This window comes from Mustela erminea, chromosome 6 (genome assembly GCF_009829155.1).
Source record: "Mustela erminea isolate mMusErm1 chromosome 6, mMusErm1.Pri, whole genome shotgun sequence".
NCBI lineage: Eukaryota > Metazoa > Chordata > Mammalia > Carnivora > Mustelidae > Mustela > Mustela erminea.
In genome coordinates this window covers 220,096-234,344 of record NC_045619.1, presented here as the reverse complement: position 1 = coordinate 234,344, position 14,249 = coordinate 220,096, and the positions used below count along the sequence as shown (strand labels likewise).

The following is a 14,249-nucleotide window of genomic DNA, read 5'->3' as shown; positions in this document are numbered from 1 at the left end:
AGCTACATCACACCCTCTTTAATGATCTGGCTTAGTGCAGGACGCTGCGGAAGGCAGCCATGTGGCGTCGGACACTGTCCGCGATCTGCTGTGCGGATTTGGCCCGGCCATAGTAGTCTGTGAAGAGGCCATCGGGGCTGAGCAGGTAGATGGCAATGGAGTGATCCACGATGTAATCCTGGTCCTCGTCCTTAGGGCCAGCGCTGTAGTACACGCGGTAGCTGCGGGTCACCTGGGCTACCTGCTCCGCGGAACCAGTCAGGCCCAGCAGCCGCGGGTGGAAGTCCTGCACGTAGCGGGCCATGGCTGCGGCAGTGTCACGTTCAGGGTCCACGGTGATGAAGACAGGCTGCACGGGGGGCAGGCCAGGCTCGGCCTCCAGCTGCTCAACCACATGCACCAGCTTCTCGAGCTCGTCAGGGCAGATGTCGGGGCAGTGAGTGAACCCAAAGTACAGCAGTACCCACTGACCCCGGAAGTCGGCCTTGCAGCGAGCCTGTCCCCGGTGGTCCAGCAGGCTGAAGTCGCCCTGGCCCACAGCTGCCTGGCGCAGGGCTTCTGTCCGCTGCTGCTGCTGTCGCCTCTCCTTCTCAGCCCTCGCCGCCAGCCAGGCCCCGCCCAGCCCAGCCCCAAACAAAGCAGTGATCAGCAGCCTGGTCCGAAACCTAGGGCCCTGGGGCTGGCTCTGCCTTCTCTGCTCTCCAGGGCCCTGCTGTGACAGGCGCCGGTATCCCATGTGTAGGACCTTATCTCCCCGGGACCAGAGAAGGGCTTGGGGCTTGAGCAAAAAGAGCCTGTGCCAAGCCCTGGGTGCCCAAACCAGCAGCAGCATGGGCCTGATGATCCTGGAAGAGAGCACAGGGGTCAGGAGCCTGTAGTGGCCTCAGCCCTGAGTCAACCCCCACGGCTCTGGGGAGACTTGCCACCCTCTGATGGACCAAGCCCACAGTCAAGTGCACTGCCCCTGCTCCTTAGTGCTCCACAGAGCACAGAAGTGCTTCAGGTAAAGTACAGCCCCTGCTTAGGTGTCCCCCAGTGCCCACGCCTGTGACGCCTGTCGTCCCTCTCTGACCCCCGGTTCTGAGCCCGCAGCTCCGTGTGGCCTGGGAGGCCCTCCTGCACCTTGCCGTCTCAGGGGACTGAAAGCGTTCCAAGTGCATGCCTTGCCTGAGTTCCTGAGCATGTGCGCCTGTTTGCAATAAATCCCCGTTTCTCGAAAGGAGGCGGGCGAGTCTGGTTTCAGCCTCAAGGACGGACTCCTCTAGCCCTCCTGCGGCCTGCCCAGCCCGCGCTCAGCAGCGACCCTGCGCGCCCACACCAGTCCGCCCATAGGGCGCCCCTTCCATGTGCAGCTTTCCTGGTGCTCTCACTGGGGGCGGGGGCGGGGGGCGAAGCGAGGTCTCGACTTGGCACAAGCCTATTCTCTTCGCCTCTGGGATCCGACACCGAAGTCGGTGTGCTCCGTGCCTTTCTCGCAGGAACCCCGGAAAGTCTGCTAGGTGACGTCCTAGGACTCCCCCCTCACCTGTTCAGCTGCTGAAAAGACCCTCCGGGGGATTCCTGTGCGTCGGGTCTCGGCCACGGCCCGAGGCCTGCGCTCGGGGCTGGACGACCTTCCGCACGTCCCACGGGCTCTGCCCGCCAGCTTCCTCCTCTGCGTACGCACTCTAAGCTGTGCCCGGGATGTGTCCGGCAAGCGAAGGCAGCCTCTGGATACTCCCTGGATCCCTCTTCCACGGCGCCCTCCGGGACGCGCAGCTGTCTGTCGAGCGGTCAGGTCAGAAAGCGGGCACCGGCAGGGGCCACGCACCGGGCACCACCCAGGCTCTCTGGGACCAGGCGTCTGGATCGCGAGTCAGGGGACAGTCCCGCCCTCTGCGAGGTAGTCGCCGCCGCGGGCTCTACCACGAAGCACCGTCGGGGTCCCCAGGCTCCTGCGCCACCCGCACGCTCACCACCGGCGCGCATGCGTCAAGGGCCTCGCGCAGGCGCAGGTGCAGGCGCAGGCGCAGGCGGGCGCGAGGTGCCCCTCTCCTCCCCCACCAACCCCGCCGCCCTGCGCGCGTGCGCAAAAGGTGGCGGGTGCCGCCCGAGGCCAAGTGCAGGACGAGGCGGGGCTTCCTCCTCGGCCCCGCCCCTCCCGGCTCCCTGCGGCTCAGGCCGCGCTGCTCTCGGAAGCCTCGGGGCTCGCGCCCTCCCCGCCCCTCTCCTGCCGTCCGCGCGCCGGGCACGACCGGGTTTCGCGCTCTCCCGCCTTACTGCTGTGTGACGGTCGGCGCAGGGCGCGCGGTCCGAGGGCACGACGTCCCCTGCAGGCCACCGGGCGCCAGGAGGGGCGGGGATCGGCGCCTACCGCCGCCGGAGCGGATCCCCAGCGCGGCTGCCCCCGGACAAGCTCCGTGGGGCCGCTTCAGGCACCGCGGCGGGGGACCGGGGAGGGCGGCAGGGCCTCGGGCCGGCGGGGGGTGGCGGGGAGAATCCGGGACTCAGCAAGGAGAGTGGCCAGGGCCAGGGGTCGGGAAGGAAAGGGCACGGGAACTCAGAGAAGGGAAGGGGCCGGGTTTGGTGGGGAGGGACGGAGGTCTCCCGGGGCCCTCCGTCCGCGGGCGCGTGGAGCTCCTCTTGCTCCCGGGCGCGAGGGTCCCGGAGTATAGGTCTCGGGCCAGGCTCCGGTCCGGGCTCTGCGCCCGAGCTTCCACTTGAAGCGGTCCTGGGGCGAGCGGTCGTGAGGCCCCGAAGGGCAATGGGCCCTAACTGCCGGAAGGAGAGCTTGAGCTCGCATCGGGACGCCCACCCGGACAGGCCGCACAGTGTCCAGGAGGCGCAGATGCTCACCAGTGCTCTCGCCCGCTCTTGGGCGTGGCTAGGGAATACTTGCCTCTCCAAACTTCAGGTCCACCACCAGAGCGGATGGGGTCTCCACCATTTTTGTTTTTATTTTTTTAAGTTGTCTCCATTTGACAGGGAGAGAGAGAGGAAAGAGAAGCAGGGCGAGTGGGAGAGGGAGATGCAGGCGCGTCCCCACCCCCCAGCAGGGAGCCAGCTGGACTTGGGGCTTGATCTCAGGACCCAGTGACCTGAGCCACCCAGTCTCCCTTCTCCACCTTCTGATGGGAGGATGTAGGCCGTCGGGGAAGGCAGAGGGAGCCTGGAGCTTCCTGGGAGATGTGGGGAATGCTGACTTGGGTCAGTTATGAAGGGTTAAGGACCCTAAACATTGAGGACCAAGTTCCCTATGGAGGGGGAGCATCAGTCAGGTCACTTTCTTGATTTGGTGGTCAGGCATCTTGTTTTGTTTTTTAAAATAATCTCTACACTCAATGTGGGGCTTGAAATCACCACCCGGATAGCAAGAGTTGCATACTCTGTCAGCTGAACCAGCCAGGGGCCCCGGTGGTCCAGCTTCTTGTGATGACCGGACACTGACCCTGGGGTTGGTGCAAATCACCTGTTTCGGGGGAGGTCCCATGGTCCCCTGTTGGGGATCTGGACTTTGTGTGGTCAGAGGTCAGGCGTCTTTAATACACAGGAGGTAGACCCAGAGCCTGGGGACAGGCTACCTGTAATGAATAGCGGCCTGTTAACGGTGGCTGACACCGCTGGCTTCATACAGGAGTCCATCCACAGGAACCAGCCTCCTGTTGGGACCCACAGGACAGCAGCCCACTCCCTCCAGTAGCCCTTATATCGGGCCAAATTCCCCTGCATCAAAAATCCCAGTGACCTTCAGTGATCTCTGTACTGATGCTGTCATCAGCAACCATGAAAAGTGTCCAAGACCATGACCAGAGACTTATGAACAACTCTGATAAGTCCTCATTAATGACTGGTTTGACCCTTCAGGGATATTGACCCATATCCTATGGCCCATTAATGATTGATCAGAGACCCAACAGTGATTTTGATGAAGTCCCTATTAATGACTCCAATTGGAGTTTCTCTGAAAACCAAAGTTCAGTGACCATCAATGACCCATAAATAACTTTGATCAATATCCAACGCTGATGAAAGACCTATCAGTGATCCTTCAGAGTTTTGGCCCGTATTACTATCAATAACCTAGATCAGTGAGCAGTCAGCCTATCTGTGCCTGCTCTGTGCTCTGCAGGGCAGTGAATCCAGAAATGACTCCAGTTTATCCAGGTTGTGCCCCCCTCTTAACTCCAGACCACATCTGTTGGTCATTGGTACCTGCTGGGTAGGGGTGTTGAAGACACCTGCACAGCTACTCCCCTTACTTTCCCTGGTTAGGACTTCAGCTGGAGTTAGCAGCTGTGGTGGATGTGCAGCTGGTGGAGAGGGAATGGAAAAGAAATTGTCCTGATTTGGTGTGGGGAGTGATGAGGAGGACAATCCCGAGGGCTCAAGTCTGGGGAACCAAGGTAGAGGAGTACCCAGCTCTTGCCTTGGGAATCCTAACTGGGGTACCCAAGGAGCTGGATAACTTGGTCCTGTTATGGGGGCTGATGGGAAGGGGGAACCTAAGTTCTGTTCTGGGGTTGAGAAGCCTGGGGGTGGGGTGGGTCTGCCTTTGGGGACTCTGTCTAGGCCAGGCTTGAAGTTAGAAACTGCCTGTGGGTTGCTGACCTCTTTGAGGTCAGACGTTCTGATCTGGAGAGGAGGCATCTTCTAACCTTGCAGTCCACAGGCTGCTAGGGCGGGTAAGAAGACCGGGCCGACCTTGTCGCCCACTCGCCCTGTGGAATAGTTCTATGTGAGCTGCTGCCCAGATCTGGCCAGGGCCTGGGTCAGTGCCACTGTCTTCTCCAGACCCATGCCTTGCAGTGGCACCGCCATTAGCATCGCCCCGAGGCATAGGATACTGTGGTGTAATCAACCCAAAGCGGTGGGTTATCCTGGGGTCACTGACAGTGGTGGGGCCCCAGGGGCAGGCGGTCTCTGGGGCTGATCTTGGGGTCAGAGGCGTCCAGAATTTCCCACGCACCAATTTGCGCGCCCTTCGTGCTCCAGTCCACAGCGCGCACCAAGCCGCAGATGGCCCCCTGGTTGAGGCGGCCTGTCTCGTTCAGGCGGAGCAGCTCCGGGAGTTGCCCGGGGTCTGGCGGGGGGCCTGGAGGGCCCCGACTCCCTGTGGCCCCATCGCTCCCGGCCTGCGGGGTGCGAGACAGCCGGCACGTGCCACCGTCCTGCATCCGTGTCTCTGCGGCAGGTGCACTTTTCCCGACGGGATCCGGTTTCTCCCTGTCCCGTGTCTGTGTTGCCCAAGTGCCTGTCTCCGTGTCTGGCTCCCGCTTCTCGGCCTCCCAACTTGACCCCGGCCTGGACCTGTCCCGGACAGTGGCCGTCGCCCGCCCTGCTTTCGATTCGCCCCGCCCCGCCCGGGGCCTCAGGAAGACGGCGGGTGGGCGGTGCCGCCTAGACAGGCGGGACTCTGGGCCAATGGCTGTCGTCTGCCCCGGCCAATCACGAAGGCCCGCGGCCGCGAGACTTCCGGGACTTCCCAGGCCTGCGGGCGCGAGCGTCTGGGGACCCGTGGGCGCGCGAGGGTCTGGGGGCCCGTGGGCACGAGCGTCCCGGCGCGCACGCTCCCCGCCCCGCGCGCCCGCCGCGAACACAGAGGGGCGGACACGCTGCTGGTTCGGGAAGCTTTAAGCAAACGTCCGTCGGGCCGCGCCCTCCCGGCCGGTCAGTCGTCCGCCTTGGTCGGGACCCGAGCCACGTAGTCCGAGTGCCGGATCCCGAAGCTCCAGCCGCGGGGTTTCCGGGGCTGCGGGACCAGGATTCAGGGTGACCCCGCGGGGGCCAGCCGTCCGGCCGCCGCGCGGGGGCCCCCAGGACCCGGACCCTCCTCCCCCGCCTCTGACCCTGGGCCCGGGCTTCCAGGCCACCTGGTCCACGTTGTAGGCTGCGGGCCCGGGATTCAGGGTGTTATCTTGGGGGAGCGAAGTCCGCGCCAGCATGGAGAACTGGGGGGCCCGAGACTTGTAGATCCCAGTGTTCACCGCGTGGTAGGCGCAGGGGCCCGGGGTCTGTGGGAGGGCGGCAGGGGCGCTGGGTCCGGCCTCCACTCCCCGCTGGCCACTGGCCCTCACCTCCTGCTTCGTGCCCCCTGTGGCCTGCCCCGCCGACCCCTCGCTACAAGCCCGCCTGGCAGCCCCGCCCCACCTTGCTGAGGTCCTCGAAGAAACTGCCCACTGCGCTGCGGCCGTAGAGGGAGTAAGTTGGGGCCGAGACTTTACCGATGACGCGCGGACCCAAGAGCGAGGGCACAGTGTAGGTCGCAGGGCCTGGGGAGGAGCCAGCGAGGCGTGGGTCTAGGGGTCAGTCTTCGCGGACAGGCCGGGCTCTCTGCCCCCCTCGCCCCCGCAGCCGGCAGAGCGGTTGCCGGTCGGGGATGGGAAGGTCCGCGGGGCTGGGATGGGCCTTTCGTCTCACCTGGTGTCTGCTGCTTCGCGTGGGCGCCCCAGTTTCGGGGAGCGATGGTGTGCCGAGGCGCACTGGGGTACGTCGCGTTCCCGGCTCGCTCGGGGAAGTACCTGCCTGCGGGGCGGACCGGGGGTGTGGGCCGGAACCGGGTTGGGGGCGTGGTGGGGTCCCGGGTTGGGGGCCTGAGGTTAGGGTGACTCCGAGCCACGATTTGTCAAAGCCTGGTGGGGCTTGGAGTTCTTCCGAGATGCGGGTACGGGGGTAGCGAGTTTGGAGTAGTAGGGTACGCGAGGGCGGCTCGGGGCTCAGGCGGGGGATTCCCGGGCGGGCCTTTCTGGAGGCGGCGCGGCGTTGGGGAGACCGGGGTCCCAGGGGTCCTGACCCGGTCCGGGAGTGAGGAGCGGCGCTGCGTGGCGGGGGCGGCCGTAGATGGAGTAGGCGGGGGTGCCGTCGCGGCCGCGCACGGTTATGTGTGCAGGAACCAGGTGGCCGGGCCCCGGGCCGCAGGAAGTCTGCTGCGTGGGCAGGCGCGCGCCGAAGGAGAAGGCCGGGGCGCGGGGCCGCGACGGGTCGTGCAGGACGTAGCCTGCGGGAGCGACCCAGCATCACTGTGGGTCCCCCGCCGCTCCCCGCCCGGGCACAGCCCGCCGTCCCCCGAGAACACACCCCGCTCCTCGCCGCCCTGCAGCCCAGGCACGGCGCCCGCCTCCCGGCACAGACCTCGCTGGCCCCGTCTGTCTACACCCGCCCGACGCCGGTACCCGTGTTCGGTGGCAGCATGTATTTGGGCCCCGGGCCTCTGTAGAGCGCTGCGATGGGGCCGCGGGGCCGGTGGGGCCGCCAAGGGCCGACCCAGACGTCCGAGCCCATAGCGCGCGGGGGTGGGGTGCGCTCAGGGCCTGCGGTACCTGTGGACAGAAGGTGGCGGCCCCGGCCCCTCCACCCACCGCTGCCGCTTCTCGCGATCCGGGGGCGGGGCCCATCCTGTATCCCAGGAGCCGGGGAAACACACCCGAGCTTTCCCGGCCCTGCTGGGGGCGGGCGGGGGAGGCCTAGCTCTCGCCCCGGCCCCCAGAACGAGTCCAGTAGGGGTGTGTGAACGCGCAAAGTTTGGTCTCAATCCTGTGGGAAAGGAATTCCCTGGGGTTTTGGGGCGCCGGGATGTTTTAAGGACATGGGGTCGAGGACACCAAGGTGAGGGGTGGGGTCGGAGCCCCGGTGCCCGGAGGGGGCCCCAAAGTTGATGCACTAACCTGTTTTTGTGGCTCCCGGCCGGGAAGGCAAGGTGGGGTGCCTGGATTCCCGCCCCTGCCCAGCCCGACTGCCAGACCCCATTGTGTCCAGATCTCGCCTCCTGGCAACGGGGACTGTCTTGCCCTCACCCCAACCTGGCTCCGCCCCCCCGCCCCCCCCCCCCAACCGTACCCGCTGTGGACCGGGCTGCTCAGAGTCCTTCGCACTCCCTGGAGCCCTGCAGGCGGGGCCTTGGACCGGAGTGCTGGTGCCACCCTTCCCCAGGCTTCAGTACACCCATTCCAGAAACGGACGGATCTGTAAGGGGAAAATGTGTGTATACGCATATATTTTTTTCATGTATATGAATTGTGAAATGAAATGAATGAATATTTTTCATATATGTGAGAAAAAAATATATATGAGAATTAAGAAAAAAAGTAGTACAAACAGCAAGTTCAAGTGAACTGTTCCGTGTAGAGAGAGAACTTTGCATTTAAGCCCACGGAATATTTGCAAAAATAATCTGGGCCATAAAACAAAACTGAAGATAAACATACAAATTGTATAAAGAGACGTAGGACACATATTTGATCAAACTCCAAAGTAATTCTTTTAAAAAAAGATTTTATTTATATGTTTATTTATTTGAGGTGGGGGGACTTGCGAGCTCGCAGATCTATGGGCAGGGGGAGGGGCAGAGGGAGAGGGAGGGACAGAATCTTAGGCGGGCTTTGCCCTGAGCCTGGGGCTGAGGTGGGGCTCCATCCCCCCCCAACCCTAACCCCAGGATCATGGCCTGATCCAAACCAAGAGTCCCATGCTGAACCACTGAGCCTCCCAGGTGCCCTTAAAGTCCAAAATAAATCTAAGAAACAGTAAAAAAAATTTTTAAAAAGATAAAAACATAAATACCAAGATATTAACAAGTTTTCTTAAAAAACAACTGGATCGGGGCGCCTGGGTGGCTCAGTAGGTTAAGCCTCTCTGCCTTCAGCTCCGGTCATGATCTCGGGTTCCAGGGATAGAGCCCCGCATCGGGCTCTCTGCTCAGCGGGGAGCCTGCTTCACTCTCTCTCTGCCTCTCTGCCTCCTTGTGGTCTCTGTCAAATAAATAAATAAAATCTTTAAAAAAAGAAAAGGAAAAACTGGGTCAAAGAGAAACTCAACTGTGAAGTTGCACATTATATGTCAAACTCTCAAGGACAGAGCCCTCCTATCCACCTCTACAGGACACAGCTAAAGCCGTGTTCAGAAGAAGACATACCCTCTAATACATTATTGATGAAAAATTTTAAGTATAAAGAAACTTACTATTTATCTTAGAAACAGGAAAAAGAACAATCGAGTAAAAAAGAACGTGCATCCTCTCCAGTTGTGCCGCTCGCCAGCCTGCTCCTCGAAGGGGAATGGATGCGGAGTGCCCAGGGGTTTGTGGAAATTCTGGTCTTGGCCAAGGGAGCTCTGAGTCCAGTGCAGCAGGGAATGAGAACCGAGAACGGGCATTGCTGGGAGCACACGTCCGGGCCCTCCAAGGGGACCTGAGGGCGGTAGAGGGCGCATCGTGTGTAGAGAATTTAAAAATAATACAGTGAGGCAAGGTTGGTCAGCTTTCTGTCATCCCGGGGAGACCAGCAGTTCTAAAGGGTCAGAGAGAAAACACTCCTCCACAAATCTTTAGTTTGTCCAATTTTAAGTAACACTGTGGTTAGTGTTGAGTTTTAGCAGGGTTTATGTTTCAAATTAGCATTTTTTATTACCACCCTTCAGGAAGCATTGTATTCTCTGTGGATATTAATTCAGACTCACTGTAAGGTTTTCTTAGGAGCCTAAGTGCCTCATGGTTGGGCATTGCGAATGGTTTTTAGAGCTTGAGGGGATTAGCGTCTCCTCTCCCAGGGGTAAGGCCTCGCTCTCTTGAAGCCTTAGGCGTGAGACGAACAGCGGCGCCGTGACTGTGACAAGGGGGGTGACAGCTCCAGGTTTCCCACTTCCGTAATTCTGGAGTGTTTATTTGTGTTTAAGATTTAAAAGCTGTAATAATTTTGGTTGCTGCGAACTTTATTTCATATGTAAAATATCTTACTAGAGATTGCTAATCTTAATTGCTTATCAAAGTAGAGAACGAGTCAGTAATTATTGCTGATTGTTAGGGGACCCTTACTGAAAAGCATGTTGCAGAGTCGCAGGGGTGTTGAGCAAAGCCCCACGCTGGGAGCAGACGCACGGGGTCTGTCCGCCTGGATGGGGGGTCCATGGGGTGCGCCGTGCTGTGGGCTCCTAGGGGCTCCTGGCAGCTTGGCCGTCGAGGGTCGGCATTTTCATGGGAGTTGGCCCCTGGGTGGGCGGTCCCAGAGCCAGTGCCCGCCCCTGTGCCCCAGGACTCTGCCCGGACTCAGTCGCCAGGTGGAGCAGAGGCTCTGCCAGAGACGGACGAACGTGGGCAGGAAGGCAGGACTGCGGGCCCGACTGCGTGCTAGGGCGAGCGGGCCGTGAGAGGACACGGTTTTCCAGCCGGTGAATGTTTTATTTCACTCCTCCCATGGAAGTAGCTTGATTTCTACCCAAGATACAAGCACGGTGCGTCCTGCCCTGAGGAAAAAGCCAGCCTATGCAGAAAGGCACACGACCAGGAGCAGACAGACGCCCCTGGTGCTCGTCCTGTTCCAGAATGGACTCGTCTTTGGTTCACGGTACCGTGCCTGCCAGGCCAGCGGGGACAGGGCTGCCTGTACACGGACCGCGTGAAGTCACGCGGTGCTCACTCGCACTTGGGCCGGTCCTGCAGCTTTCAGACCTACTGTGACCAGGGACTGTGAACGCCACTAAATCAATCTTCCCACATTTCCCCAAATGCTGCTTTAGGGTGAACTTCCTGTGTGGAATTGCAGGGTCAAGGGGTAGACGATTGTGATTCAGTCTGTGTTGCCTCATTGCCTTCCTCAGGTTCAGACGCCGAGGATGCTGGTCAGTGAGGAGAGAGCCTGAGTCTCTTTTGGTCACTGTTTTGTCCCTAGTGGGTCATAAATATTTGGTGAATAAATAAATGAGTTTACACTTTCTTCAGTGTATCATGAGTGTTCCTATTTCTGTATACCCTAACCAGTGAACGCTAAGAACAGACTTTTAAGAGATAATATCCAAATATGTTTATCGAGCGTGTGTTATACGTCAGGCACTATTCTGAAAACGAGTTTGCTGGTATTCATTTAATCCTCACTGTGAAGCTTGGATTATTATTTATTCCAGGTTCACGCATAAGGAAACAGACCTGAGGGCTACATGCGTAGAAGGGGAGATTCAAATCCAGACGATCTGGCTCTCACTCTAGACCCTTCATGAATCACAGTGCCTCTAAATCTTGGCCAGTCGCACATGAAAATAAGGCCTTATTTTGTTGAGATTTGCATTACATTGGTTCTTAGGAAGAATGAACATAATTCATATATTTATTGGCAAACTGCCTGTTAATGTGTTTTTGTCAATTTTCCTGTTTGTGTCTTCATATATTTCTTATTGACTTGTAAGACAGTTTAAAAAAAAAGATTTTATTTGGGGGGGCACATGGGGGCGGGGCTCAGTTAAACGTCCAACTTCCGATTTTATCTGAGTTCATATCTCAGGCTCATGAGACGGAGCCCTGCGTGGGGCTCTGTGGTCAGAAGGGAGTCTGCTGGAGATCCCCTCCTCCTCCCGCCTCTAAAATAAATAAATCATTAAAAAAAATTTAAGTAATCTGTACACCTAGGGTGGGGCTCAAACTCGTGGTCCTGAGAGCAAGAGTCACATGTTCTACTGACTGAGCCAGCCAGGTGTCCAGGATGACTTTGTTACATAGGTTAAGTTTTGGGGGGGCCATATGTTTTCCAGATTTGTTATTTTTCTTTCAGGTTTTTGTTGGTAATTAAAAAAAATTTTTTTTTAAAGATTTTATTTCTTTATTTGACAGAGACCACAAGTAGGCAGAGAGGCAGGCAGAGAGAGAGGAGGAAGCAGGCTCCCTGCTGAGCAGAGAGCCCGATGCAGGGCTCGATCCCAGGACCCTGAGATACCACCTGAGCTGAGCCACCCAGGCGCGCCCCTGTTGTTGGTAATTTTTGTTGCACAGGAGAATGACGTATTTCTGCAGTTCCATATGTCAGACGTTTCTCTCCAGGCTTCTAGCTTTATGGCACAAAGAGAGCACTGTCGTCGTGTTAACCTTGAGTGTGCACACTCACACACACACGCACAGCCCTATGGTTTTAAATTTATCATTCGGAATTTATTCTGTGTGTAGAATGAAGGAGGAATATGCCTGATTCTCCCCTCCTCCAGTACCATTTATCAAAAAAACAAAAACGAAAAGAAAAACAATTCGCAGATTGTTTCTGGGCTCTGTCTTCTTGCCAAGCCCCGCACCAATGCTGTCATGTTTTCTTACGGCTTTCTGGCGCCTTTTGATTTCTGACAGGGCAAGTCCCTTCCCTTTAGCTGCCTTTCCAAAGTTACATGGATAATTTTAGGCACTTTTTTTTTTTTTGGGTGAATTTCTCAATCCGTTGAAATTGATGGGAATTGCATTGATCATGAACTTTCGGCTGGGCTATGGTTTTGAGCTTCCAGTTTAGGAACAGGTTATATTTCTGTAGGTCCAGGTTGGGTCTGTTGCGGAGGAGGGAGAGAGGGTGGGTGGAGGTGAAGCTGACCCGTACCGGGAATTTGCTGGTCGTAAGTAAGAGATGAAGGGAAAGTGAGGGTTGCGCGTTGCTTTTTGGCTCGATGGACGGAGCCACGTGCCAGCCGTCACTCTGTCTCCTTCCCGCCCTGAACTCCACTGGTCTGCTCTACCCTGACCCTGGAGGGGCCCCACGCATGGCCTCCCTTTGGCTAGCAGGTGTGGTGCTGGGTTTTGTCCATAGAGGGTGCTGGACGGACACAACCAGGACTGGCCCAGAGAAGGGCCTTCATTCCTCGTGCTGGGGTGCGGCGGGTCGGTGCAGTGGCCGGGCTCCGAGGGCAGGAGGTGAGGGCTGTCCCCTGAGCGGCCCTCCCAGGCAGCTGCTGCTCTGTGCCCCAGTTCAGACTCGCCTCAGGCCTGGCCACTTGTGGGAGCACACGCCGGTGGCCGGGCGCCAGGCTCTTCCGTCCTTCAGCCCCGCAGATGCGGCGCGGAGCCTGGAACAGCTCGGGTGTTTGTCCACTTGCACGCTGATGTTTTTTCTTGATAAATACAGCTCAGTGTTGTAAATGTATTTTCTTTTTAAAAAATATTTATTCATTTTATATATAGAGAGAGAGAGGCAGAGGGAGAGGGAGAGAAGCAGACTTCCCACTGAGTGCAGAGCTGAAAGTGGGGCTCCATCCCGGGCCCCGGGGCAGACACTCAGCGGACTGAGCCGCCCAGGTGCCGCCCTTACGATTTTCTTCATGACGTCTCTAGCTGGCTTGTGCGAACACGGTACCTAACACAGGTGACACACAAGATACGTGTCATCACCTGCCTGTGTCGTCAGTAAGCCTCCCTCCTGGTCAGCAGGAGGCTATTACTAGTTAAGTGTGGGGGAGTCAACAGTTACGTGTGGGTTTTTGACGGCGTGAGGAGGGCCCGGCTCCCCAAGCCCTCCGTGCTCAGGGGTCGGCCGTGGCAGTGCCCCCACGCTCGCTCCCCTCACGGCCCCTGGAGCGCTCTTCTGCCTCCTTGTCCTAGTTAACAGTTTTTAAAAAAATTTTTTAAATTAAAAAAATTTTTAAAAATATTTATTTATCAGAGAGAGAGAGAAGGAACACAAGTAGGGGGAGGGGCAGAGGCAGAGGGAGAAGCAGGCTCCCCGCTGAGCAGGAAGGCCCATTCGGGACTTGATCCCAGGACCCTGGAATCATGACCGGAGCCGAAGGCAGATGCTTAATGACTGAGCCCCCAGTTGTCCCGACAATCCGTAAATATCCGTGTGTGTGTGTGTTCCAGGTTCACATTTCTGGTGTGACGGGACCCGGATTCACAGGTGTGCATGCAGCTGTCGTCTACTGAGCTGAAGGCGGCGGTGAGCAGGGCAGGGTGACGTCCCCGTCAGGGTTCAGTACGGAAAACAGAAGCCATTGTGAAGCATTGAAGGCAGATGTGGATTTAGTACAGGGAGCATTGCAAGGCCATCAGGCGGGCTGGTGGTGTAGGAACTGCGAGGTGGCCCCTTGAGTCTGAGGGACCAGGAACCTGCGACCTCGATTTTCGCCCCCTCCCGCCCCCTGATGCCCCATTTTGGCAGCCCTGTCTGTGGCTCCCACAGACCACCTGTGGGGAGGTTTCAGCGACTCTACTGGATGTAGGAAAGACGTTAGGGTTCAAAGCCAATGACCAAGAAAGAATTCTTGAAACATCTTTGGCGCAAGAAGGTGGTTTTCTTAAAGCCTGGGGACAGGACCCGAGGCCAGGGGAATGGGGTCATGACTTGTGGCCCATTATATGCTTTCAAGTAGGGAGGGAAAGCCTAAGTCTCTAAGGAATTTTGGAATCAAAGTTTCTGGGCTCTTGAGGGGGCTAGCTGGTGTTGGGAAAAGGTCATTTATTACCCTCTGGTAAAACCTGAGTCATGAGACCCTTCATCTGTCTATCGGTGGGTCATATGCTTGGGAGATGATTGCAAACACCT

General features: G+C 58.2%; 3 protein-coding genes across 11 annotated transcripts; all 3 read right to left on the bottom strand.

The window, feature by feature from the left end:
- Positions 1 to 3: 3 nt before the first annotated feature.
- Positions 4 to 1,875, bottom strand: LOC116592575 (protein SCO2 homolog, mitochondrial). Its single transcript, XM_032345757.1, has 2 exons — positions 1,526 to 1,875; positions 4 to 845 (listed from the first exon to the last, which is right to left on the bottom strand). Exon 2 carries the CDS (start codon positions 830 to 832, stop codon positions 32 to 34), a length of 801 nt encoding a protein of 266 aa, XP_032201648.1. The 5' UTR covers positions 833 to 845; positions 1,526 to 1,875; the 3' UTR covers positions 4 to 31.
- A 1,427-nt stretch (positions 1,876 to 3,302) lies between these two features.
- On the bottom strand, positions 3,303 to 5,165 carry TYMP (thymidine phosphorylase). 3 transcript variants are annotated; one of them, XM_032345759.1, is made up of 3 exons: positions 4,946 to 5,165; positions 4,192 to 4,289; positions 3,303 to 3,560 (listed from the first exon to the last, which is right to left on the bottom strand). In XM_032345759.1, exons 1-3 carry the CDS (start codon positions 5,151 to 5,153, stop codon positions 3,519 to 3,521), a joined length of 348 nt encoding a protein of 115 aa, XP_032201650.1. In that variant the 5' UTR covers positions 5,154 to 5,165; the 3' UTR covers positions 3,303 to 3,518. The 3 variants fall into 3 exon arrangements, with proteins under 3 accessions (XP_032201650.1, XP_032201649.1, XP_032201651.1); XM_032345758.1 differs by having other exon boundaries at positions 3,303 to 4,289; XM_032345760.1 differs by lacking the exons at positions 3,303 to 3,560; positions 4,192 to 4,289 and adding an exon at positions 4,614 to 4,697.
- Positions 5,166 to 5,389: 224 nt separating this feature from the next.
- Positions 5,390 to 7,794, bottom strand: ODF3B (outer dense fiber of sperm tails 3B). Of its 7 annotated transcripts, XM_032345755.1 has the most exons (7): positions 7,641 to 7,790; positions 7,149 to 7,295; positions 6,770 to 6,973; positions 6,397 to 6,501; positions 6,127 to 6,248; positions 5,850 to 5,990; positions 5,596 to 5,728 (listed from the first exon to the last, which is right to left on the bottom strand). In XM_032345755.1, the coding sequence occupies exons 1-7, from the start codon at positions 7,720 to 7,722 to the stop codon at positions 5,648 to 5,650; spliced, it is 882 nt and encodes a 293-aa protein (XP_032201646.1). In that variant the 5' UTR covers positions 7,723 to 7,790; the 3' UTR covers positions 5,596 to 5,647. The 7 variants fall into 7 exon arrangements, with proteins under 7 accessions (XP_032201643.1, XP_032201646.1, XP_032201644.1 ...); XM_032345753.1 differs by having other exon boundaries at positions 5,596 to 5,990; positions 7,641 to 7,794; XM_032345756.1 differs by lacking the exon at positions 5,850 to 5,990 and having other exon boundaries at positions 7,641 to 7,793.
- Between the last annotated feature and the right edge of the window lie 6,455 nt (positions 7,795 to 14,249).